This window comes from Glycine max, chromosome 4, assembly GCF_000004515.6.
Source record: "Glycine max cultivar Williams 82 chromosome 4, Glycine_max_v4.0, whole genome shotgun sequence".
Classification (NCBI taxonomy): Eukaryota; Viridiplantae; Streptophyta; class Magnoliopsida; order Fabales; family Fabaceae; genus Glycine; species Glycine max.
This window is the reverse complement of record NC_016091.4, coordinates 38653651-38679208: the sequence shown is the minus strand read 5'-3', so window position 1 is coordinate 38679208 and position 25558 is coordinate 38653651. Positions and strand designations below refer to the sequence as shown.

At 29.6% G+C, this 25558-nt stretch overlaps 1 protein-coding gene across 2 annotated transcripts; it reads right to left on the bottom strand.

The window, feature by feature from the left end:
- Positions 1-15292: 15292 nt before the first annotated feature.
- On the bottom strand, positions 15293-22047 carry LOC100785267 (tip elongation aberrant protein 1). Of its 2 annotated transcripts, XM_006578461.4 has the most exons (12): positions 21911-22047; positions 21509-21743; positions 20657-20806; positions 20305-20472; positions 19737-19889; positions 19469-19621; positions 19141-19305; positions 18853-19023; positions 18205-18388; positions 17907-18111; positions 16566-16833; positions 15293-15688 (listed from the first exon to the last, which is right to left on the bottom strand). In XM_006578461.4, the coding sequence occupies exons 2-12, from the start codon at positions 21666-21668 to the stop codon at positions 15624-15626; spliced, it is 1842 nt and encodes a 613-aa protein (XP_006578524.1). In that variant the 5' UTR covers positions 21669-21743; positions 21911-22047; the 3' UTR covers positions 15293-15623. The 2 variants fall into 2 exon arrangements, with proteins under 2 accessions (XP_006578524.1, XP_014630198.1); XM_014774712.3 differs by having other exon boundaries at positions 21509-22015.
- Between the last annotated feature and the right edge of the window lie 3511 nt (positions 22048-25558).

The following is a 25558-nucleotide window of genomic DNA, read 5'->3' as shown; positions in this document are numbered from 1 at the left end:
TTGTGAAACTCGATTTTCTTAATACTTAATCATACAAATGATGTCTCAGTTATAATTAAAAGTTTAATTGAATATCTTAATTAAAGATTTTTAATTCAATACTTTAATAATTGAAGAATCCAATTCAATTTTTATTATAATTTAGGGACTAATTATGTAATTAAATTTTTTTTAATTAGTAGTAAATTAGTAAACTCTCATCTGCATTTTATATTAGTATTGGACCGGTGGATTATTGAAAATAAGAAGAAAAAAAATATGTTAAAGGAAAATATAATTTTTTTTTAATATAGTTGTAAATATATCACCAAATGCATGAATGAACTCCCTGAAATTAGTCTAATTTAAATATTTAAAGGGAGCTATGCTATTGAGAAAAAAAATTTAAGTTATCTTAATATTAGTGTGAAATATTCGTTGACTTATCTTTGTTAGAATAATTGATTACCTACTTTAGTTGAGTCTCTTCTCTCCATTAGAATTTTATCCATCTAAAAATGAAACCAAGTTCTTACCTAAGAAGAATGAGCACAAGAACAAACAACTTGTTGGTTGAAAAAAAGAAATTTAAGAGGATGTAGTTTTTTTAAGCTTTAAAAGTAAAAACATTAAAGCAATTATCTATAACAAAAAAATATTAAGAAAAAAATATATTTCTTAGGCTAATTTTTTTTAAACTGATATAAAAAGGATTTTATATTATTTTTTTTTATTTTCTCTTCTACCATAAATAAATAGAGAAAAATATTTTCAACTTTTTACTTTTATTTTTTATTCTTTTAAATTTCTTTTAAATAAAATGTTTTTTTATATTTTATTTGTTTTATTCATGACCCTCTTTTTCCATTTTCTCTTCTTTTTTTTTCTTCTCCATTTCACTTATTATCTAAAAAAAATATTATTTCTCGTGAAATGTTGTGAACTAATCAAGTTTCATTTAGACAGTTATTTAAATATAAATGAAATACAACAAAATATAAATTAAAATATTTTTAAAATTTTTTATCATTATTAAAATGAGGTAATAATTTTTTTCTCTATCTTTGCATTCTTCAATTTACTCACAAAATTTTGTGTAAGGTGTCAAATGAAAAGCAGATGCACAAAGTTTTGTGACGTCCATCCATGACCCACTCTTAAGTAAGCACTTTTAATTGTTGTGTGCCTTTCTAAGATAAGCACATGTCATTTTAAGGTATCACACATCTTCTTACATTTTTTAGAAATAAGTGTTAAGCTCTGGTTGTTTCACCCATAGTTTTAAAAATCGGATCGACTCAATTAATCTAACTGGTCTGACTATGACCCAATGGACCAACCAATTCAATCCAGTTATTAGATCAGTCATGTAATTCACCCATTGCGACTAGGTCAGGTTGGTGGTTGGACCAAATGACTCGTGGGTCAATGTGACTTGGTCTGGCTCAATTTAAAAAAAATTAAAACGTTAAATGGTGAAAAAATTATATAAAAAAAATTAACAAGAATGAAAGGGAAAAGAACAAAGGCACTAACGAACTTATTTAGAACAAAGTTGAGATCTTTATCACCTCACACTATCACATGCTCGTAGAATTAGCATTGCCACAACTTGCAAGCTTGCATATTGTCGTTGCAACTTGCAAGCTCGCACATCACCTTCGCAACTCGCAAATCGTTGTCACATTAACCACAGCATCGCATGCCATCACCATATTTTCTAGTTTGTGTCTCTAATTTTGCTCTTCCATATTGGCCTTTGTCATTTCAACGCCTCTCTCTCTCTCTGTTCAGTTTATGTTTATGTTTATGTGTTCTGCCCAATTTTTGTTCTGCTCGTGGCATACTAATTTTGGACCTCATTAGTTAGGCTCATGAAAAAAGCAAGCTACATGTTATTTCCACCTAACATTTTTGCTTTTTCCACCCCAAATTTTCTTTGTAATTTTTGTTTCTAAATACAGAACTTATAAATTGCAGGGTGCACACCCAAAACCTTATTGGTCTCATCCAAACATATTTTAATCAAGCCTGTTTAGGTTTCTAGAAAAAAAAACACGGCTTATTTGTGAGCTTTGTTATGTGAGTTTGTTGTTTGAACTCATGAATGTCATTGGAAGTTGAAACTTATGACTTTGTTATTTGTTTAGAACATGATTTATTTGGTTACAACCTCATGGATGGATGCCAATGGATTTGAACTTTAAGAATAAGTTTGAGGAATTATATTAATTTGTGATGTGATTTTATTTATATTTTCTTTTTTAAGGCATTGTATAAAATGTTCAATCTTTTTTAATAGAGACCAAGTTTGCGACCCATTGGTTAAGCTATTGACCCAGTGCCTTGATCAGGTAGATCACTGGTTCAATTTTTAAAACTATGATTTCACCCTTAATAGTTGCAAACACTATCAGAAGAATTTTGCTTTTTGCAACTTCTAAAATGAGAGTCTCCTTATACTTTTCATACAAGCAAGTTCCATCAACCTGAACAATGGCTTGCTATATTAAAATTCATTGATTAGTGTTTTAAAAAATAAATTGGTGATCGTTTGTCAAGGCACACTAGTCATTAGGTGAATGGTCAAAACCAATGGTCACTAATTGAACTGCATGCCTCAGTCTATATTAAATAATATAATTTATAGGCTTAAATATGTTTGAGATCTTTGATATATATCCAATTTTTGTTTCGAATCCCTGATAAAAAAAATTGTTGTTCTGAGTCTCTGATATATTAAAAATTTTGTTTCAAGTCTCGACTATCAGTTAAGTGATGATGTAACACCATCTCAACGACTCTTCCAATATATATATCAGTCGTTAGGATGGTGTCATGTCATCATTTAACTAACGATAGGAACACAAAACAAAACTTTTAATATATCAAGGACTCAGTACAACGAAAAAATTTATCAGGGACTCAAAATAAAAATCAGGTATATATCAAAGAGCTAGAAGTTATTTAAAACTAACTTATATTTAAAATGTTGTATATAAATGAAATGTGGTATGTACATACTATAATCGTTCATTAGTTTAGCGGTCAAAATCTTTTTTTGGCATTTGAGGAAATGTGGGTTCAAATCTCAACAAGTGCAAATCTAAAATTTCAAATTGACATTCTCTTTCAAATATTCAATCTTTCAATTTGTGCATTTCACACGCAGACCTTGGGAAGTTTGGATAAAGAAAATCAGACAATGTGAGGTAGCATGTTGAAGCAATCAATGTGAACAACAATACCAGCATGAATAAAGTCAACAACAGACCTCATGATATGCAGCAGCGTGAATAGAGCCACAGGTGGCATGAAGTCATGAACAATGTACAAATAACCAGTTAAAAATCTAAACCCGAACGAGTTAAGTCATTAGTTTAACGCTACTTATAACCAGTTTAGCACCGCGTCAATGATGTCAGCACATGTTGATAACATCTCTACTCCAAAAGCATGACCAAACAAGTAGCAAGTCCAACCCATGGTTTAATTGGGTGATCTAGTCTGATTTTAAAAACGTTGTCGTCAATACATAGTTTGGATGTCTAAAACAATTGATGGAATTGAATGAGACCCTCAATTATTTGACCTTGCTAGTTGTATATTGGCTTTGTTTGCTTCTCAAAGACAAAACCATGGAGATGAGCTTTTTGTTGGATCAAGTGACCTCAGAATAATTAAGAATGGAGGGTTGAATTAATTATTAATGAACCTTTACTAATTAAAAATATGTCTTTCTTAATGTTACTAAATTCAATTAGGTTTTTACTATAATGTTAAGAAAGTAAAGACCAGAAATAGAAACTTAACCAAAAGTAAAAGCGATAATTAAAGGGCACAGCGGAAATTAAAAAGTGTAGGGAAAAAGAAGACAAACACAAGAAGAGAGACACAAAAAGAATTCAGGCGATTAGTCCTTGGCGAATTCTTTTTGGCAAAGGGAGAAGAGAATGAAAAAAATGAATAGCACAAGTTTTTGAACAAAGAACTTTTCTTGGAAGAGAAAGTTTTGGACAAAAACTTTTAGAAAGATGAAGAGAAGATGAATCAGAAAAAATCTGTTGAAAGAGATGAAAGAAAATTGAAAGAGATGATTAAGATCAAAATCAATCAAAATGTTTCATGCCAAGGTCACATATTTATAATTTCTTGATGACTCAAGTCAAAACTTGTAACTCTTGACAATTCCTTTAAAACTAATTACTTAAAAAGTTATTACTTTTGAAAGAATCTTTAGAAACAAGTCACTTGAAGAATTGTGACTTTTGGAAATGGATTTTTCAAAAACAGTCATTGGTAATCGATTACCATTAAGGTGTAATCGATTACACATCAACAGATGTGACTTCATTTTGAATTTTGAAAATCTTAACGTTTTAAAATACTGGTAATCGATTACATGTTTATGGTAATCGATTACAGCTTTGTAAATCAGTTTGAAAAACAATGTTGGCTACTGGTAATCGATTACCAAACTCTTTGGTAAAAGATTTTGTGAAAACTTCATGTGCTACTCAATGTTTTGAAAAACTTTTTTGGTACTTATCTTGATTTTTCTTGAATCTTGATTCTTGAAACTTGATTCTTGAGTCTTGAATCTTGAAACTTGATTCTTGAATCTTTGCTTGAAACTTTGCTTAACTCTTGATTCTTTGGCATCATCAAAATAACCTTGGAAGGCATTGCTTCCACACTTTTATACCTTTCAACAATTTGGGGAAATCAAAGTAGGATTTTTCCTAGTTGCCATAAACGTCTTTGATAGTCTTTTGCTTTGGCATCCAGACTTTCCTGTAGGTTGTAATGTACCCATCACTTGCCTTTATACGTGTTATCAAGGAAGACAATGTAATTGATGGATCATTCTACATCAAAGGGTGGATACTATGACTGATGAGCATATATCTAAGCTTTTTATGATCCTAGATAACGATAGGACTTAAACGCGTAAGGGTTAACAAAGCTTTCGAATCTCCCATTGTTTTCTTGCTTGTGTGAATGTTTCCTTGCACCTCTAAGCACATTGATTGTCAACACATTTACCAACCAATATGGTTGGGGTAGAATTCTCAGTTGTGAAATGAACTCTTTTTTTCACACTATACAAGTCCAAAGCAAGTCAAACTTTATCTTTGTTTTGAAAATGCATCCCCTCAAAAAGGGTTCCCAGAGCATGTTCCATTTCTTGGTGATTTAACACATGATTGTACTCTTAATATTTAAAATTTGCAATTCAATATGATGCAAGTGTGGGGGCAAGTAATATGAAAATGCAAGTGTGGTTGTTGAAGGGCATGTAGACTCAAGCTTGTCATTATTGTTGTTGGCTTCATCATCATCATTGTCATCAGGTTGTTGGACTAAAATTTTATCTTTGTCTTCATTAAAAGGACCAAGGTATTCATTTGATTGTCTGAACACTAAAAATTTAGTATCATTTTGTTCAGTAGGTGGGATCACCCCTAAAGGGATGACCTCTACTTCAGGGCTACTCCAAGATGCATATCAGCATATGTAGATGTTAATTCAGACAAAATGATTGTGAAACTAACAAATCGGTGAGAAATGATGTGGAAAGAAGTTGTGTTGAAGATGTGGTTGACTTCCATTCATTTTGTTGTGATTAGGTAAAATCTAATGTGGTTTGGTAGAAATTGACATGAGTGTTTGATGGGGTTGCATCAAATCCAAGTGAATAAATGGATTAGGGATATGAAAAATAATGGGGTTGTGAATTTATTGGTTAAGGAATTGAGTTGGGAACAACGCTAGGAATAATACTTTGCTTGATGTTTGCATACATCTCAATGCATGTAACATCTTCTTGTTGACAACAAATGAAAATCATACCTTAAACATTGTCATTGTAAAATATTTTGCATGCCTTGTACTTGAGTATTCTGTGTATAGCTACTTATGGGTAGCAAAAATAGATCTCATAGACTTGGTTAGCTAGTTATAGTTTGATAGTTTGGTGGATTTTGTTTTTCAAGGCTTCACATGGGATGCCTTGTTTTAGTGTAAACATTTTGGGGTTGAAGCAGACAAATGTATCCCCTTTTTTTGTTTGTGTAATTTGACCATTGTAGTGCACAAAAAAATTGACATATTAGGAAGTCATGTCCTGTATAGTGTTTCAAAATATGGAAGTAATTTTTTGAATAAGGAAGTATTGTGTGTGTTGGACAAGTGACCTCAATAACTTAAGAAGGGGGTGAATTAAGTTTCAAAATTTTTCCACTAGCAAACTTTAACCCCCTTTTGAATGATAGGCTCAAAATGCAGAAGAAGAAGAAGAAGAAGAAGCAATTAATTTAATAATGTTCTTTTAACTGCACAAGACAAAATAATGTGCAATAAAATAACTGAGATAAGAGAAAAGAGAATTGCAAACTCGATTTATACTGGTTCGACCACTTCCCGTGCCTACATCAAGTCCTCAAGCAACCCACTTAAGATTTTTCACTATCTCTGTAAATCCTTTATAGACTTTGAACACACCTTGGGATCCCTCACCCTTGTGTTCAAGATTCTCCAAAAGACAACCAGTCTCTTGATTACAATTCTTACAATCCAAGAGACAATCAGTCTCTTGATTACAACTGAGTTTATGAGATAAACAGGAAGATTTCTCTCCTTTAGAGTAGATGATGCAAATTGAAAATCCCAAAGGAATTTCTCCCTTTTAGAGATGATAATACAAATTGAAGTTCCTAGATGAATTCTCAATAGATTTACAAGTGTTTGCTCAATAGTTGTTGAGAGAGCATTTGACAATTAAGTTCTCTTAGAATATCTCTCTTGCTTTTTGAAGTCAGACACACACACACACACACACACACACATATATATAGGCCCATCGTGCCTTTTCAAAATGATTTGAAGAGATGTATCTTTTCAAAAAGTTTTTATGAAATTTTCAAATTTCAAATTTCAAACTTTCTGAAAAAGCTTTTTAAAATAATTTTACTTCTGGTAATCGATTACAATGCCTGGTAATCGATTACCAGTGGAAAAATGCCTTTTTCAGAAAATGTTAAAAATATTCTAAAACCTTTTATAATCAATTTAAAAACTACGTTGTGAGGCCAAACCTTTGCAATCACTAAGAGACTATTTTAACAAAGATAGACTAAGACTTAGCTTTTTTCTTGATCTTTGTTTTCTTGGTCTTGATTTAGTCTTGAATCAATCTCTGTTTACTTAACCTTGAATGTTTCTTGAATTAATCTTGTTTGATTATACTTTGGCATCATCAAAAACCTGTATTCATACATTCACAGTGTGGATATCTAAATGAAGACTGAGACAACGTCTATATATAGGCCAAATCCCCTTATTGGTTGATGCATTTCAACTATTCATTTTTTAGATTCAATTTGCATCGTTCATTTTTTAAATTGAAATTAAAGCATCAGTTTTCCTGTCGCACTAACATAAAGCAAAAGAATCCTTGACTCATTGATGTAAAACAAAGGAATCACTAACATACTCATGTAAAGCATCAGATACGCTGACACACTAATGTAAAATAAACAATCACTAATGCTTTGACAAAAAGTAAATGAATCATTTACAAACTAACATGAAGCAAAGGAATCCATAATGCACTAACGTAATATAATTGAATCACCAACGCACTAACATAAAACAAAGGAATCACTAACGCACCAACATAACGCATTGGATTCCCTGACACATTAATGTAAAGTAAATGAATCACTAACGCTATGACATAAAGCAAAGAAATCTCTGATGCACTGACATAAAATATTAGATTCCTTGACACACTAATGTAAAGCAAATGAATCACAGACACACTAACATAAAGTATTGGATTCCCTAACACTAGCATAAGGTTCGATTATTTGTATTTGCTAACTAATTCGATTATAAAGCCGAAAATAACATGATAATAATATTCATTAAATGGAAAATTTAAATTTAAATAAAGTAACAACAACAACAATCAAAAACTAATAATACAACATCCATCAATAATTAGTAATACAACATCAAATAACAAACATTAATTCTACAAATCATTAAATTATAAATTAAGAAATCAATAAAGTTATTGGCCTTTATCTTCAAAAGGTGATTCTATGTTCATTGCTTTCTCCAGGTATTTTTCAAGACCATCCCAATACCAAGAGGTTGCATAATTTAGTGGTGGTGGTTGTACATATGTATGTGTGAGCCTATTCTTAGTGGTGACATTTAACTCAACACTGTGAGGTTGTGGACTTGCTCAACTATAGAAAATATAATTATTATGTTTTCTTCATCTTTTAGTTTGCACACTCTATACTTAAAACAATTGCCAGCATATGATACAAGGCATTGAGATAATGAATGTCCAACACTAGTTTGCCATATAGTATATTAATGTTGTTTTGAATCACTTGCTTCAAGGCATTAAGTGTCATGTCATTGTTAAGTTGAATTGTCTTTGGCTTAGTGCTTACAAAAGATGGCTTAGTGTCATGTTTTGAATCACTTGCACCATCATAATACACAACAACAACAACAACAAAAGATGAAGAAGCCATAAATTGCTTAGGGATAGGCTATACAACGAAGTATTTCTAATTGAGGTGATGTTTTAAACTGATTCAATGTACATGAGGATGCAAGACCATAATATATGTATAGATTTAATTGACGAATCAACAATGTGTATCACACAAATATAAGTAAGAAGTCTCCAATGTAAACTTTGTATTAAACTAAGCAATGAAGTAACACCAAAATCCCAATCTTCATTGCTTCTAATAGAGTATAAAGGATTCCCTGAACACATCAACATAAGCAATAAACAATTTAGAGCAAAACAAGTTATAATACAAAAATATCTAACTCAACTAGTCGGATAAATTTGATTCAAAATCTTAAATGAAAGAATTTGAAGAAACAATACCAAATAAAATGCATTTTAGAAAGAGTGATATATTTCCTAAACCACTTTTTATAAACACACAAAACAAATTTCCCTTACTCTTTAGCATCAAAATTGTCATGAGCAAAACACTTCATTTCGATTCTTGCAAAACTAGAGTTTCAAAGAATAAGAATGATACCACGCAGGTGACTAGGAATTGTGAGGGAGTGTGAAGATTGGGGAAGGGTGGGGTTTTGTTAAGAGTGCATGAGATAAACCCTAACTAGCTATTTAGGGAAAGGGGGTTGGAGTGAAGTACATTGGATTCACATAATTGTTATTGTTATCGTGCGTGATGAGAGAAAAGAAGAAGAATTTGGAGAGTGGTAACAAATTAATGTTAAAAGAAGGCAATATGCCCAAGCACCTCTTGGAACCATTATTGCCACTAAGTGTTTGTGATATCCATATTTTTTTGGAGGTTTTTTTTTGGACAAAATTTCTCTTTTTTATTCTTTTTTATGTAACTATTGTGATTAGAGTATTTGACTTCTCAGTGTAACCCTGAAATATCTCCACAAGCTATGAGACTAATCCACAGTTTGAGACTTAGTCCGCACTTAAAGCTAAGAGACTAATCAAACTTAGATTCTCTCCTACAAACTTAATGTGTGTTGCAATTAAGTTACACCCACTGGGTCTCTTTTTTTATTCTTAGTAAAAGTAAATTAGTAAATCATTTTGCATTATATTATTATAGATGAAAATAAGAGAAAAAATAAATTTTGAAAAAATGAAAAGGAGATGTCAATTTTTATTATGATTTAGATACATAAAAATATAGAGGGGAAAGAAGTTTAAGAGGCTGTAATTTTTTTAAGGGTTAAAAACATTAAAGAAATTTTTTATAACAAAAATAATAAAAAATAAATAATTTTATATTAAGAAAAAATAATAATATAAAAGTTTAAATAATAGTCCAATTAATCATTTAAATGGGCTTAAAAATTTGAAGCTCATGTACCGTGTGGGCTGCAGGTTATGCGTGCAGTTCGTGTATCCCAAGTCCAAATGTTGGACACCAGCTATAATATTGTTGAAAAAATAATAAAAATTTGAATTTCTTTAGGGGTTTTTAAAAAACTATATGTGGGCATGTGCCTTGCACGATTTTTTTTAGAAAAACAAATTAAGAAAAATAAAATAAAAAAGAGAAGTAATTTTTTTTTAAAAAAAATTACATAATCTAACAACTAACACTTGACAACAAGCTAGACAATTTTTGTAAAGAGTTTAATATCTTGCTTTAATAATGTAAAAAAGTTTTATATTATCATTCAATCATACATTACCGTTTAAATTACTTTAAGATAATTATCTTAAAAATCAACAAATTTTTCATACATATAATTGTATAATTGTGTAAAAAAATTTATACTATCATTACATAAGTCATTTTCTCTTTTATAAATACATAGATTATAGACAAGACAACTTTCATGAATAATTACCTTTTTTTTAGCGATGGTACAAATCCATAATCTTCTATTTTGATTTGCTTATTAAATAAAGTGAAGCAGAAATTCAATGATCTATTAAAAATAACCTAAGAATTACTAGTGCTTGTTGAATGATAACTCAAGCTAGAATAGTGATGAAATTTATGTAGATCTCCCATTAATTTAAGAATACAACTCATCGACGGGGAAAGAGACTTGCACACTAAATCATAATTTCAACTAATAAAAATAATGTTTTGCTAATTAGTATTTTTAAGACATTGGGTTAAACAATCAATAAATAATTTTTTATTATTAGGAAGAGTGTATAAGAAATCGCATAAGAGTGCACTATTACACTTTCTAATAGAAAAATTTCTACATCTCTACCGGACACTAAATAGCATTTTTCATAAAAGGAAAAAGTTTGTGTTGATAAAAAAAGTGTTAAAAATGTATCTATCTATATACTATGTAAAGGAAATTTGAATGTTTTAGAGCCATTGGATCAAAATTTTAATTTAATAATGATTGTTGATTTGTTAAAGAAGCTTAAAGTTTTATTAATCTTTGGATCAAAATTTTAATTTGTCAACCACCGTTGATTTGATATAATATAATTAAAACCACTCTTTCCTATCATATTATTTTAAATTGATTTAAAATATACCCACACACGTAAGTCATTTTTTTGTTGTATTGTTTTAAAATATATTTCATGAACAAAAATAATTAAAATAAACATTTTATAATTAAAAATATATATTTTTGTTATTGATGAAAAGTATAGTATAATATATATGTATAAATGATAAATGATTTTATAAATATGTAATTAAATTTAAAATTATTTATAATTAACAAACATAACATAAAATATATTTCATGAATAATAATCATTTTTTTTGTTTTTAGAATTAATGATTAAAATGAAGATTTTATAATTAAAAATATATATTTTATAATTCATGAAAATTATATCATAAAATATATTTATAAATTATCTTTCCAAAATATGTAATTCAATTCTTTTCTTATTGATGGAAAGTAAAGTATAATATATATTTATAAATGATAAATGATTTTATAATATGTAATTAAATTTAAAATTATTTATAATTAACTAACATAACATAAAATATATTTCATGAACAATAATATTTGTTTTTGTTTTTAACATTAATGATTAAAATTAGGATTTTATAATTAAAAATATATTTTATAATTCATGAAAAATATATTATAATATATATTTATAAATTATCTTTAAAATATGTAACTCAATTCTTTTATTATTGAAAAGTATAGTATGATATATGTTTATAAATGATAAATGAATTTATAAATATGTAATTAAATTTAAAGCTATTTATAATTAACTAACATAACATACAATATATTTCATAAACAATAATAATTTATTTACGGAAAGTTAATAGTATAAAAAAGGGTACGGCGGATAGTTAATATAAAAAAAGTATAACGAAAAGTTAGTGAATGCACTATTTCAAAGCAATTAATAAATAGCATCACGTTGTATGTTAAAAAACGTTTTCATCACTTTTTTTTTTTTTTAACCCTCTCTTGCTATCCTTAAACAAAAATCTGCATTACATATTATTCAGTGTAGTGCTTTTAAATTCAACTAGTAAGCTTAATATTGTGTAACTGATATACTTTCCATTTAAAATCTGAAACACTCTTCACATTTTATATTGTATATTGTGTTCTCTCTATTTATTTTTGCATTACTAAGAATTTTCATTTATCTCATTCTCAAATCATTTTCTTTTTTCATGGAGGTACATTCTCAAGATATTTAATATCTTTCTCTTTGAATGAGATCTTAATTTTAAGGATGATTTAATTAAATATCTTACAATTAGAATAACTCTTTTTTCCTATCGAGTTTCTAAACCATTAGATTTAGGCATGATATATTTTTTAGTTATTGGAAGAACTCAAGTACTCTCTTTGAAATAGCTTTCCAAGATCTTTTTTTCTTTTGGAAGATACAAGAGTGGAACAATCAACCTATCAATATTTAATGTACTTTATTTGCCCACTGGATTACGGGTGAGTATTTTATCAAAGATTTTTATTGTATCACATCTATCTATGTGTGATTCTTGTTAAAATATATACTCATCGGGGAGAATACAAGACTGACGATTTCAAAATAGATTATCCATTCATTTGATAGAGAAGATCATCAAGATTTCATGATAAAGAAGATCATCAAGATTTCGTGGTTTAGTGCTAAACTTATTCTAATTTAATAAGAGATCTTCATATTATGCTTTGAAGATGACTTAACCTCCATGCTCTATAGCATAAGATTGTAGTTTTCTTTTTTCTTTTATAATTTATGTGCTCAGTTTTAATAAAAATTGAAATCTTTCTCATTTGATTTTCATTTTGATGTACATAAATGTTTTTACATTAAAACAAATTGAATCTTTATTGTTTGCCTCTATGTTTTGTTTCTTCCATTTTTATGCGTGCATTTTGTTTTAGGGTTATTGATTTGTTGTTTTGGCTATTTTAATAATGAGAATGCTTGACAATTTTGATATCGAGAACGTATGGTTAGTTTTTATTTTCCTTTCTCTCTCATTTTTCTTATCTTGTATTATCTCTTGTTGCCTGAATGTGCATTAACATTTATAGGTATATTGTTTGCTTCCATTCCGCATGAAGCATTTAAATTAAATTGAATAAAAGATGTTATGGGAGTATGAAATTCAACAAATCATCATTTGTTGAGGAAACAAAAAGAAGCAAAAAAGTTGAAGCACAAAAATTCAACTATACCTCTCCAACATATATTTCTAGATATGTTTTTTTTTTTGTAAACATTTTTTTTAGTATTTTAACTATACCAATATATTCAAATGCTTTGTTTATTCCTTAAGTTATTCTCATTAACAAAACATAACATATATTTTTTGTTTGCTTATTAATTAATTTTCATTTTTAAATTAACTTTTTTCCATCATAGACACAAAATAAACAAATATCTTCTCCAAATCCATATATTAATACAGAATAAACTTTTATTTCTTTGATATTTACAAACAAATCCCGCACACAGTGCTAACTTCTTCCGGTATTAAATATCCAAATAACGACAATTACTTCATACATTTAAAATTGTTTTTAACTAGTTTAAGTTTTGTTATTTTTAATTAGTAAATTTGTAATGACACATTTAAAATTACAATTGTAACCTTGATAATTATTACAGTTTTATAACTTTTAATTGAATAATATTTTCTTAAAACTCATCATTGGATTGAAAGTTCTTTTCACATAAATCACATGCAAAAATTTATATTAATTCAAAATCATTTAGTATCTCGTTCATATAGATTAAAATTAACATAATATAAATATTTTAAAATATACTAAAATACGGATCATTTGGTTACCTTCTTCTTGTTGTTCAATTTTAACAAATTTTAGCACAAATGATCTTGTTAATAAGTAAATACAATTCAACGGTTGGATCAATAAAAATTACATTCTATATCAAGTTATAAAAATTATATAATAGTTACACTGGTATATTGATCCCTCCTCTCTCTCTATGTATAATTTAAAATTTGTTATTTTATTTATTTTTTGTGATTTAAGTAAAAATGTTCAAATAATTCTTTTACATGTAAAAATAATACTCTTTCTCAAACTATATGTCTATATAAATTAGTACTAAAAATATTAGGACTAGCAGGTACAATAGAAAAAATATTAGGACTAATTTTTGTACGTTCTGTTTGTGTACATATTTAATATTTTGATTAATAATGTAATTAACTAACATTGAAATGCCTCGAGTCAAAACCATCAAATATGTTGAGTATGCAACATTTGCTCAATTAAAAATACAATTAATATAATGTTTATTCAATTTTAATGTAATTATGGACATGTTTGATTTGCTATAAAATAAGGGATTTGATAATATAAAAATATTTATCTAACATTTAATTTAAGAAATGATTGAGAAACAATAAAAAATAAAAAATGATGAATTGAATAAATACCAAAAAATTTGTAACTGACTAAACCCATTTAACAAAAATAAAATTACAATATTATTCCTATTTTTTGACTTTTTCATTATCTCACCTTTTTTTTTTCTTTTTTCATATATGCCTCCTCTAAACCTCCATCTCCAAACACCATACCTTGTCCACCAGCATGGACACCTTGACCTTTGGTGAGAGTCGTATGGACAGTTGTTGTTCCCTTTTTACTCATTATTTTTTTCTTTTCATTGTTAATTTATTTAAATGTCCCAACGTTATCTTCCTCCTCACTATTTGTATTTTCTTTTGGCCAACTTCGACTAGGTTGCATCGTGTTGTCATTGTCATCACTATGACTGGTAACCTCGCGCTGCCAAGCCCTATGTTCGGTGGCGTCAAGGGCCGTGCCTCCTTTGTGGAGGTGCCTCTCCTTTGTTGCATCATCAAGGTACTACTAATACACCTAGGATTTTATAGTAAAATTTACACTATTTTGTCTAATACATAAACACATCAAACAAGATACAACATAAAATTACTAGTCCTGTGTATCGACCACCAAACAATACAATAGAAAAAGTTGTCCTATGACTCAACTATTTGCCCAATGTTGTTCTGTCTGTCCTGTGTTTCTAGCAAATCAAACACACCCTATATAATTTATATTTAAAATGCTACAAAATATTGAAAACTAAATATCATTTATCTACATATAAAATAAATAATTATAATTTTAAGTTTTTAACGAACCGTGGGGTGCACGGGTTTGAAATCTAGTTACTAGTATTTCCTGACATGTGTAACATTAAAGCAAAATTTTGCAACATAAATTCAAACAGATATTATCTCACCAAATGGACGAACAGAAACGCCTAAAACTACCTCTAAGACAAGATAAATGAAAACAAGATTCCTCCATTGATGATGCCCACAAAACAGGAAAAAATAAATAAAAAGTTGGCAACTACAGTCAACCTCCTAACTATATCTTTTTTCCTACAATGAATGAAGACAAGTTTAATGTCGGAAAAACTCATTAGTTTCAGTCTTTCAGACAAAAAATTCTAATACTACCCCTATACCTAAGGTAACAATGGTTTTTCTCAACAAATTTAAGATCAATGCCTGTCTAGGTAACAGTATATCCCACCAGTTAGCACTTTTGTCTGTAATAAACTGTTATGTGCATCTGTTGTCACCTTCAGAAGAGGAATGTACAAACGCCTGAATTCAAGTTAATTTTGCTTGTTCATTGTGTCCTTCTGTCCTTGGAGTTGTGCAATCCCCTGTTACACCTGTATTGAAGGCAACAATAAGATTATTCGATACAAATTTCAATTGCAATTATGAAATGATAACTACCCCTTTTAGCATTAATTGTTCGAAAATCTTAATTCAAAACCATGCCATGTCAGATATGTCTCTCTATGACAAGAGTTTAAATGTGGTCTACTGTAAGTAAACAACACAGTGCCACATCATTTAGGTAATTAAGATTTTTCACTTCCAGTGAAAATGTCAAGTGCTTTATAAATAAGTAGTAGCATCATATGGTTCTTAAACTGATAAATTTCTCACAATAAGTAGTAGCATCAAATTAAAAATCGAATCCTGATTATTTTGATTAAAAAATTATATTCTAATTAACTGTATGTTCAACATCTACTCTAACAATAGCATGTTTTCAGGGAAATAGATGGTTTTCTTCAAACAAAGGAAAATTTACTCCGGATTTTCAAGTTTTCAGCAATACATGAGTTCATGTGACATCACAAAGACATCCATCTGACACTAAAATACATATCTGATACTTTATGCTTGATTTTAAGTTTTAACAGAAATAATTTAAATAAAACAAAAGATTAATAATTCCATGTAATCTCCCTGAAAACTAAAGCATATTAGGCCAGAGGTTTTTTTTTTTTTTTTTTTTTACTTTTAGTAGTGGGAGGGGAGATATAATTTTCAACTCAGTTACGTTTTAACAATAAAAAAAATACAAAACAAAAGACAGCTTATCAGTTGAATTATTCAGTTTTAACTGTCTAAAAATCACAGCTGGAATTGTTGCAATATACTAAATAAAAAGGAAATGCCATTTTATGCAAAGACACGTGAAAACAAAAACAGTCAAGCCAAAGATTCTTTACTAACTGCTCCATGGTTTCATACCTTGATTTGGTGGACACACAGCACTCTTAGCTGCTGCAGGTTTCAGGACATCAGCATTACAGTTTGGTGCATCACTCATTTGTCTTGGAATTTCATAGTTGGAAACTGGCACATTTATTTGACCACCAATTTGAACTTCACCTTTGGAACTGGTCACATCATTGGATCCATCATTTTTCAAGCTCTCAATTAAGGATTTTGGTGTGTCATTTTTTTCATCACCATTTTGATCCATAGAAACAGCTTCTGGTTCTGGGTTGACAGAAACCTGCACAATTGTCATGGATATGTAAGAAAGAAACCTTACAAAACACTTGCAATGCATTCCCAGTGATAATCTTTGGGACCATCAGAAACCAACTAGGACTAAATAGCTCAAACTTGGGATTAGATTCATGCACAGCAAATGGAAGGTGATCTTTCATTAACTCACTCCATCTAGAGCCATTGAAATATTCCCTTATATGGAATCTCTAAGAGTGTTATCTTGTGAGATCACAAAATAGAATTGAACATAATTTAACCTCCAGAAAAAAAGGAAAAACCTTAGTACAAATATCCCACAAAGGTATCAAACAAATTAGATCATGGCCAACTATATAATTCAAAGGAGAAAACATTTAAGGTAAGGTTGTCGAAATGGATCGCAGGATTAGACTGAATGCAAGAAGCAATGCCATTAACGAAAATAAAGAGATACTATTACAGAAGCAAACCCCTGTAATCTCAGAGCTAAGCTCCTCACATAGAGACACACAATCTATGGTATCTCCCCCTAATTCAGTAACTGTCTCAATACTCAGCAGTCGGCACCCTCATTTTTCTCTTGTCCTATCTTGCCTCCTCCTCTTGTACACATGCCAGATTATGGGCCCACTTGTATTTTCCTAGGAGTCCTTTTTCTGATTGTGTATCTTATCACATAACATGTAGGAAACAAAAAAAAAAATCAATATTTATAGGAAACGGAACACCATTTTTCAAAGCATAACTTAGTAGTGGCAATCCAGAGCTTTTCTTGCACTGTACCCATGAAATTTTTATTCACCAATTGAAAAATCCCATACTCTATTATAAACTCCACCTTGCAGCAGTTCCAGCAATATCAAATAAAACACAATCTCTAACCATGCAAAAGATCACATTTATAACCAACTTCCTTCCAACAACAAAACTCAACTGAAAACTTCTGTTATCAATTTATTTTACACTGAAACTATCTATTTTAGATTTTTAATTAATCCCTGTTGGTGCCTCTAGATAAAATTTTAGGGCCACCAATCAGGCCTGCATCTAGAACTCTATTTAACAGAAGTAGAAAAAATTAAAAAACTACTTGACCTTAATGGACTTGGCAGCAGTTGTCGGGTTACTTGATACAACAATAGTATCAGCTTCCTTATGGCGTTCATGAGATTCTGAACTCTCTCCCCGTAATTCCTGTTTATCTTGCATTCTGTCCTGCCTGAGCACCTTATAAGCCATTACATTGTGTGAATGTATACCATTTGAAGCAGGACTTAAAATTTCACTAAAAGTCCTTTTCCTGTTTTGAGAATCAAGCATTACGTTAAAACCATCTTTTTCAAAAGGGAGATTCATGGTAGTAAAAAATTGTAAAGAGAAAGAGAAGACATACCTACTGGAAGTATTAGGAACTGGAATAAGAGTGTTTGGCTGGTTTTTAAACAGAACTCCATGAAGAGGCTTTCCATCAATAACGGTTTCAATAGTATATCCTGCTGAGTTTTTTCCCTTAACGTTGGCTTGAAACATTTTCTTTCCAGGAGGCAGGGGTTGATTTACTGGGATATATAGTCTACCTGTAATCATGATGCTTCATGTTTACATTCCCACTTTGAATGTAAATAACTAAATACCATTTTCCATTCTTTTAATCCTCCAGGCTCATAAATGGTAAACATTTTTATAAGTTATAATTATATAACATTAGAAAATATCAACTTGCCACAACTATGGTATCTGTCTCAGAATAAACACAAACTACTAGTACGAAGAACAGGTTCTAACACTAACTTGAGTACAGCGAACAAGACTAGTTCTCAAATCACACTACCTTGAAATTATCTACTCCAATGGCCAAAATCTTTAAGACCAAGGAAACGCATTACCACAAGAGAGCATGTAATATAAGCTGTGATATACATTTGAGGGACTTCCTAAATCAAATATACCAAGTATGACAGGAACAAAACATATCACTTCAAGGAAAAATTGAAATTTTTATTATATTCCTCAGCAAGTTAATATATAAGCAAGTTCTCACTTGGTTGGCTATAGTTCAAGATTGACATGGGCTGGTTACTGTCAGCACCCACTCCATATCCACACAGAACTGGGTTTTGGACAAGATTGGGATTCTGTTCTAGACATTTCAGCTTCAATTGCTTCCTTAAGGATAACTTCTTTGGTCGCTGTTCACTTTCCCGTGCAATCCCTAAAACTCAGAAATATATTAGAAACACAATTTTGTCACATACTTCATAATCTGCAGAATCAAAATGTTCCTCAGTAAAATTAATAACAGGAAAAAAAAAGAGACAATTTGCTGAACCTGTGTATAGGTAATGCATATCATCCAGGGCTTCCAGATTTCTATTACAACCACCAACAAACACAAGAACACCACTCATATATGGGTCTAAACAGTCACCAGCAACAGAAAATCTAGCAGAAGGACCATTAGGTGTAATTGCCACCTTCGTCCACACACAAGTCTCTGTTTTCAACCAGAAATGAAAAATTACATAAAGGACACAAATTTAAAACATGAAAAAGAAACAATAAATAATAAACAATTTACTACAAAGTACAATGAAAAGGTTTGAGCTCCTATTTCTGTGTTAATCAAACTTATACGCTGGCATCTATGTTAAACACACCAATGTTGAGCATATACAGGTCGTTGTATAGGCTTTGAGCATCTGTAAAGCCCCCAAAAACAAACAAGTTCTTTCCAAAAGAAACCGTAGAATGACCAGCTCGAGGTGGCAACAATTGGCCTGACGTACACAGTTTACTCCAGATTAGAGTATCTGCATTTACAGAAGTTGCAGAGTAAATTATACTGATAAATGACCCTCTTTTTGCATTAATAAGTAATAAGTGAACGATAAATATAACACTTATAGAAAAGGATACTACGAATACCAGTATCTAGGATGTGGACATCAGACAGATAAGAATCATTTTCATCTTCCCCACCTATCACAATAATTTTGTTTCTCCAAGATGAGCAAGTATGGCCATCACGAGGAGATGGTGGAGTGCCTGATGTTGTAGCACGGTTCCAAACGAACAATTCTACAAGTGAAAAAATGAAAAGGAATTGTAAGGCATATTTCTCATCTTATCCATTAATCAAATACTGCAATGTACTAATGCAAATGTAATTGTATACCAACTGAATAGCTCAGCCTTGTAGCAGTCTAAACCCAAACACTCATACTTAAACTAAGAACGAGATAAGATGACTTACATTTCATTCACAACTGAAATTTAATGAGCCTCTAGAATCAAGCCAGGTCGTGTGAGTGTGTGACTATTCCATGTTCAATCACATGTAATCATTAAGATAAGAAATCTTAAAAGAATTTTGCCACACTTCATTAACCTAAGTGACCAAGTGAGGTCTCATATACATGTAAAGACTGAAGAATACAAATTGCAAAGTGAATTAGCAAGATGAATAAATGGTAGTGTGACAAAGAAAAGTCACCTGTATTCAATATGTAAAGGTCATTGTAGTACACCTCATTAATGTTATCAGCAGATCTCCCACAACCACCAAACATAAATAGTCGTTTGCCAACAAGTGCTGCATCATGACCCTCACGTGCATCTGGTGCTTCCCCTCTCACAGTTGGAAAAACCCATGTATGTGAAGCTAAAATAGTTTAACAACAGTGAGTACAAGAAGTAAAACAATTATTGTACACTACAGGGTGTACATAAGTAGATCATCCAACATCATCCAAAACTCATATATTTCGTTTTTTTTTTATGTGTAAGAATCGAAGACAAGTGCAAGAGGATTTACTACACGTGTAAGAATTAGAATAATGACTCACAAGTATCTAGTATGTGCAAATCATTCAGTAGCTTGGACCCATCTGTACCCCCAAACACAAACAGACTATCACCAATTACAGTGCAACTATGGCTGTCCCTAGGAGTAGGTGGGGGGCCCTTAATTGCTGGTTCACTCCAACTCTGCTTCACTGAAAATTACCAAACATGAATCATAAAATAGTTGCACATTAATTTGCTAGACACAGCAACAGAATAAATACATAGAAACACTTCCAAAAAGAATGTAACCCCACAAAGCATAGAAAAATAAATTAGTACACCATTCAAGTTACCAAAATCATCATTTCCAATCAGGGGGTTTAACTCAGTTGGCTGAGCAGTATTGTCTTAAACTCCCTCATATCCTGTCTTCAATTTCTACCTATAAAAAATAAAAATCCCCATTCCCAAACCTAGTCCGCCTAGTGACGGATTTGAGTAATTTACATGAAATTCTAGGTTAAAATATTGGTGTCGTCACTGTACACACACACAAAAAAATCTCGTTCCCACATCTCAAAACAAATTAAAAATAAAGAAAATAACGGATTTCCCAATAGTGAATGCATCTGATCATCAAGATTCAACAACAACGAGAGACCAAATAATAAAATATAACAAAGATGGAAAAAAAAGTGAACAAATAAAAAAATAGCAAAAAGCACAGTGCTTGATAGGAACCCCGCCCACCCATAACAACCCACCATGCATCGTGCACAGCAGAAGCAGAAAATGACAATCCAAACAAAATCAATTATAATAAAAAAAATGAAAAAACAAAACCAAGATTTCAAAAAACAAGAAAAGAAATATTCCCATTAAGAAAAGAGGAGAAAGTGGAAGCTACGTACGAGTGTCGAAGACGTGAACTTGGTTGGTCTGACAGTTAAATTTGCCGTAACCGCCGAAGAGATAAAGGAATCTGCCATCTCTAACCGCGTTACACGTGTGGCCCCACCTCTTCCCTGGCCCTTCTTCTCCTCCTATTCCCTTCACCTTTTCCCACCTCATGTTCTTTTCTTTGTTAAACAAAACAAAACTAAAAAAAAAAACAAACTTTTCCGACACTTTCTTCAATTCTTAATCCTGCACAAGAGAAAGTGTGTGAATATATCAAAGAAACAGAAACATGGGTGTTAGGATTTGCGTGTATTTTTTTGAGTTCATGCAAAATAAATAAAATATGTATTACTTATATAACTGTCACAATAAGAAAAATGAAAAATAAGAAAAATATAATGTCTAACTCAAACCAAAGGGGAAGAGACTGAAGAGGTTAATCTGATCAGTGACGGCCGGAGAGAAAGAGGAGGAAGAAGAGGTTGCAATTTTCTTGGTATTTTTTTTCCTTAATATTACTTTTTAATGTTATGTATCAGTTAATATTTGATGATTGTAAATTATGTTTCTTAATTCCTATACAATTATATTTTTTATCTACGAATGATTTTTATAAGATTAGTGCACGTAAATTTATGAAAAAAAGAAAATAGTATTTGTGGTGTTTTGAATGATTTGGTTGCATATGAATTGATACGTGTTTAACTCCAAATCGATTTTAAAAACTTATTAAAAAATTAAAAAAATCGAATCAAATTGATTTTTTATTTTTTTTAATATTTTTTTTTTAAATTCATCCATTTGATTTGATTTATAATTTATATTTTTGAAACCAAATTAAATTACAATATTTCTATTAACCCTTATCGTATTTTAATATTATGTTTTATACATATATATTACTTAAGTTTTCACATTGTTTTGTTATGTTATTTACATGAAATGAAATTTATATAATGTATATTATTTTTATTTTTAAATGATTTTTTAAGATATGTTTTATTTAAAATGGATGAAAATTTTATAAATTTTTATTATAGAAGGTTTAACATATTATTAAGTTTCATAAATTATTATTAGAAATTTTTTTAATGTAATTTAATTTAAAAGATGAAAATAAAATATATAAATTTTAATAAAATAATATTTTAATAAAAATCACAAAATATTGATTTGATTTAGTTTAGATTTTATTTTAAATAAAAACCAAAACAAATCAAATCGCATATGTATTATAACTTATAAGTTTGATTTAATAATTGTGATATGAATTGATACATTTTTGTTTGATAAATTTTATTATAAATAAGTGTTTTGGTTAAAAAATTTCAAATATAATTTTTTTTATTAAAATATGTAAAGTTATATTGTATACGATATTTTTTTATTTTCTTGTGATTTTCATACTAATTATTTTTTTAATTTTTTAACTAGTGTCCTAAAGTTAAAATAACTTATTTTTAATGTTTTAAGGAGTTTAATTCATTTTAAGAATGCATTTATTAATCCTTAAATTTTACACTTTTCCATCAAATATTGGACAAACACTTAATCATGTTTTTACCTTGAGTTATTCTATTGGATTGCCTTTATTATATAATAAAAATAATAAATAAATATATTCATTGTATTGCCTTTATGTAATAAATAAATAAGCTTATATATCTAAGATGATATTTATTTTCCTTTGAAAAAATGATATTTATTTCTTTTTTAAAGTAAAGTTACTAAATCTTTTAAATAATATTGAACGAGTACTATTTATTTAGATGTATTTTAAAAAATTATGCTTCAAATACTTTTATAACCAACAAGTAAATGTAATATTTAACAATTCTATAAATATACTGTATTTCAAAGGCAAGAATTTTAGACTAACACTTTTGTGAAAGAAATCATTCTTTTATCCCAAAAAAAAAAATATCATTCAAGGTTTTACTCATAAATTATCTAATGGTGTTGGATAAAACAAATAAACAAAATTGCTCATTTATTCAAAGTTTACATAAAAAGTTTTATTTAAAAAAATTGAGTTGTTAAGTAAAAAAAAACAACTTATTTCAACTTATCTATAACCTCCTTAAAAAAAAACTATCTATAATCTTAATTTATATATTTTTGAGTTTTCAAATATTTATCAATTGTTAATTACATTTTTATGTGTTTGTGCATGTACGTGCACACATGTGTGTAATATTTTTCTTAAACAAAATTTACCATTTATCATTTTTAGGGTGCATCATATTAAAAGTAGAAGAAATTAATTAAAAAGTATAATAATTAATGTTATTAATATATTTAATACAGATTTTTAATAATTTTTTTACTTATTTTATTTCTTATTCAGTGTGTTTAGTACAATAGATAGGAAAAAAATCATTTCAAAATTAAGACATTTTGAAATTCTTATCTGCAAAGAAGATTTTTTTTAGTGCTTGGGTTAATTTAATTGGAAAAAGTACTTAATCCTGTTAAATTTTAACTCTTCTATTAATAATATATTTTGAGTTTTCAAATATTTATCAATTGTTAATTACATTTTTATGTGTTTGTGCATGTACGTGCACACATGTGTGTAATATTTTTCTTAAACAAAATTTATCATTTATCATTTTTAGGGCGCATCATATTAAAAGTAGAAGAAATTAATTAAAAAGTATAATAATTAATGTTATTAATATATTTAATACAGATTTTTAATAATTTTTTTACTTATTTATTTCTTATTCAGTGTGTTTAGTACAATAGATAGGAAAAAAATCATTTCAAAATTAAGACATTTTGAAATTCTTATCTGCAAAGAAGATTTTTTTTAGTGCTTGGGTTAATTTAATTGGAAAAAGAGTACTTAATCCTGTTAAACTTTAACTCTTCTATTAATAATATATTTTAGTTTCCTCCTTTTTATCTTAAACTAGTCTGCAACCCGTGCACATGCACGGGTTGTTTGATAAGTGTTTTGTAAATGTTGATGGACGCCAAAATAACAAAGTTGATTAACGGCAAAATGGATTTAAGAAACATGGATGAACAACAATATTGGTTAACAGGAAAATAGACTTAGGACTACGAAAGCCATTTTAATTGGTGTCACTATCGTCCCAATCCTCCTGCCTTTTAATTATAATATCCCAAATTTTTTCATAATATCTATAGTACATAGAGATTTCATCTCCATCGTCAAAGTCCATTTCTTCAAGAAAATCATACCATGGTTGAACAACGCCTTTTCCACCAACAGTAGGATTCAGGGTTTCAACTTTCCATTGCAATGGAGGGCCAGATCGCCTTAAGATTGTCATGTGGTGACCGCAAGATTTAAGAGTAACTTCTGTACAACGCGGGAGTTTCTGCAAATAGAAAAAAAGTAAAATTGTTAAACTGCTAAAAATATGTTTAAAGAGATTAATGTATGAAAGTCAACTTACCAGGGGTTTAGGAGCATCCAGCATTTCCTGAGTAAGTCGAACAGTCCAGATATGCTTTCTCGATGAATGCCTCTGCCTGCTACAAGTTTGCCGCTCCAGTGGTGGTATGAAATGTATGTCAAATATGCAGTGATGGTCACAGGCAAAAAAGTTGATGGTGGTTGACTCGTAGATTTTCAAATCTTTCCTGAAGTTTTCGAGTCCATCTGCCAAATAGATTTTTTCTTTGTGTCGTCTGACCCGTATTTCGTAGATGGCTCCATTATATCTCAGATGAACAAACTCCGGATACTGTGGTGCCCATTGTGTATGGTAGAACGCTGGAAGTTGTATGATGTTCTGCAAAAAAAGTGAGAAATATAAATGCATGTATATGCAACGATAATACTAATGAAAGAATTGGAAAAAAAGATGACTTTGTCATTGTTGAAGGCAGCGATAAATTGGATGATCAATGGCGGTCCAATCATGGGATTTTTCATCTGCAATGACAGAGATATCGTAGTTTTAATAGATTAAGTGTAAATGTTGAAGAAAAGGAGGAAAAAATTATCTGTCGTGAAGAGGAGAGTAGGAATGACTTCACTTGATGCTGTTGAAGACGTGCTGTTCATTTTTTGGATGGCGTGAAAC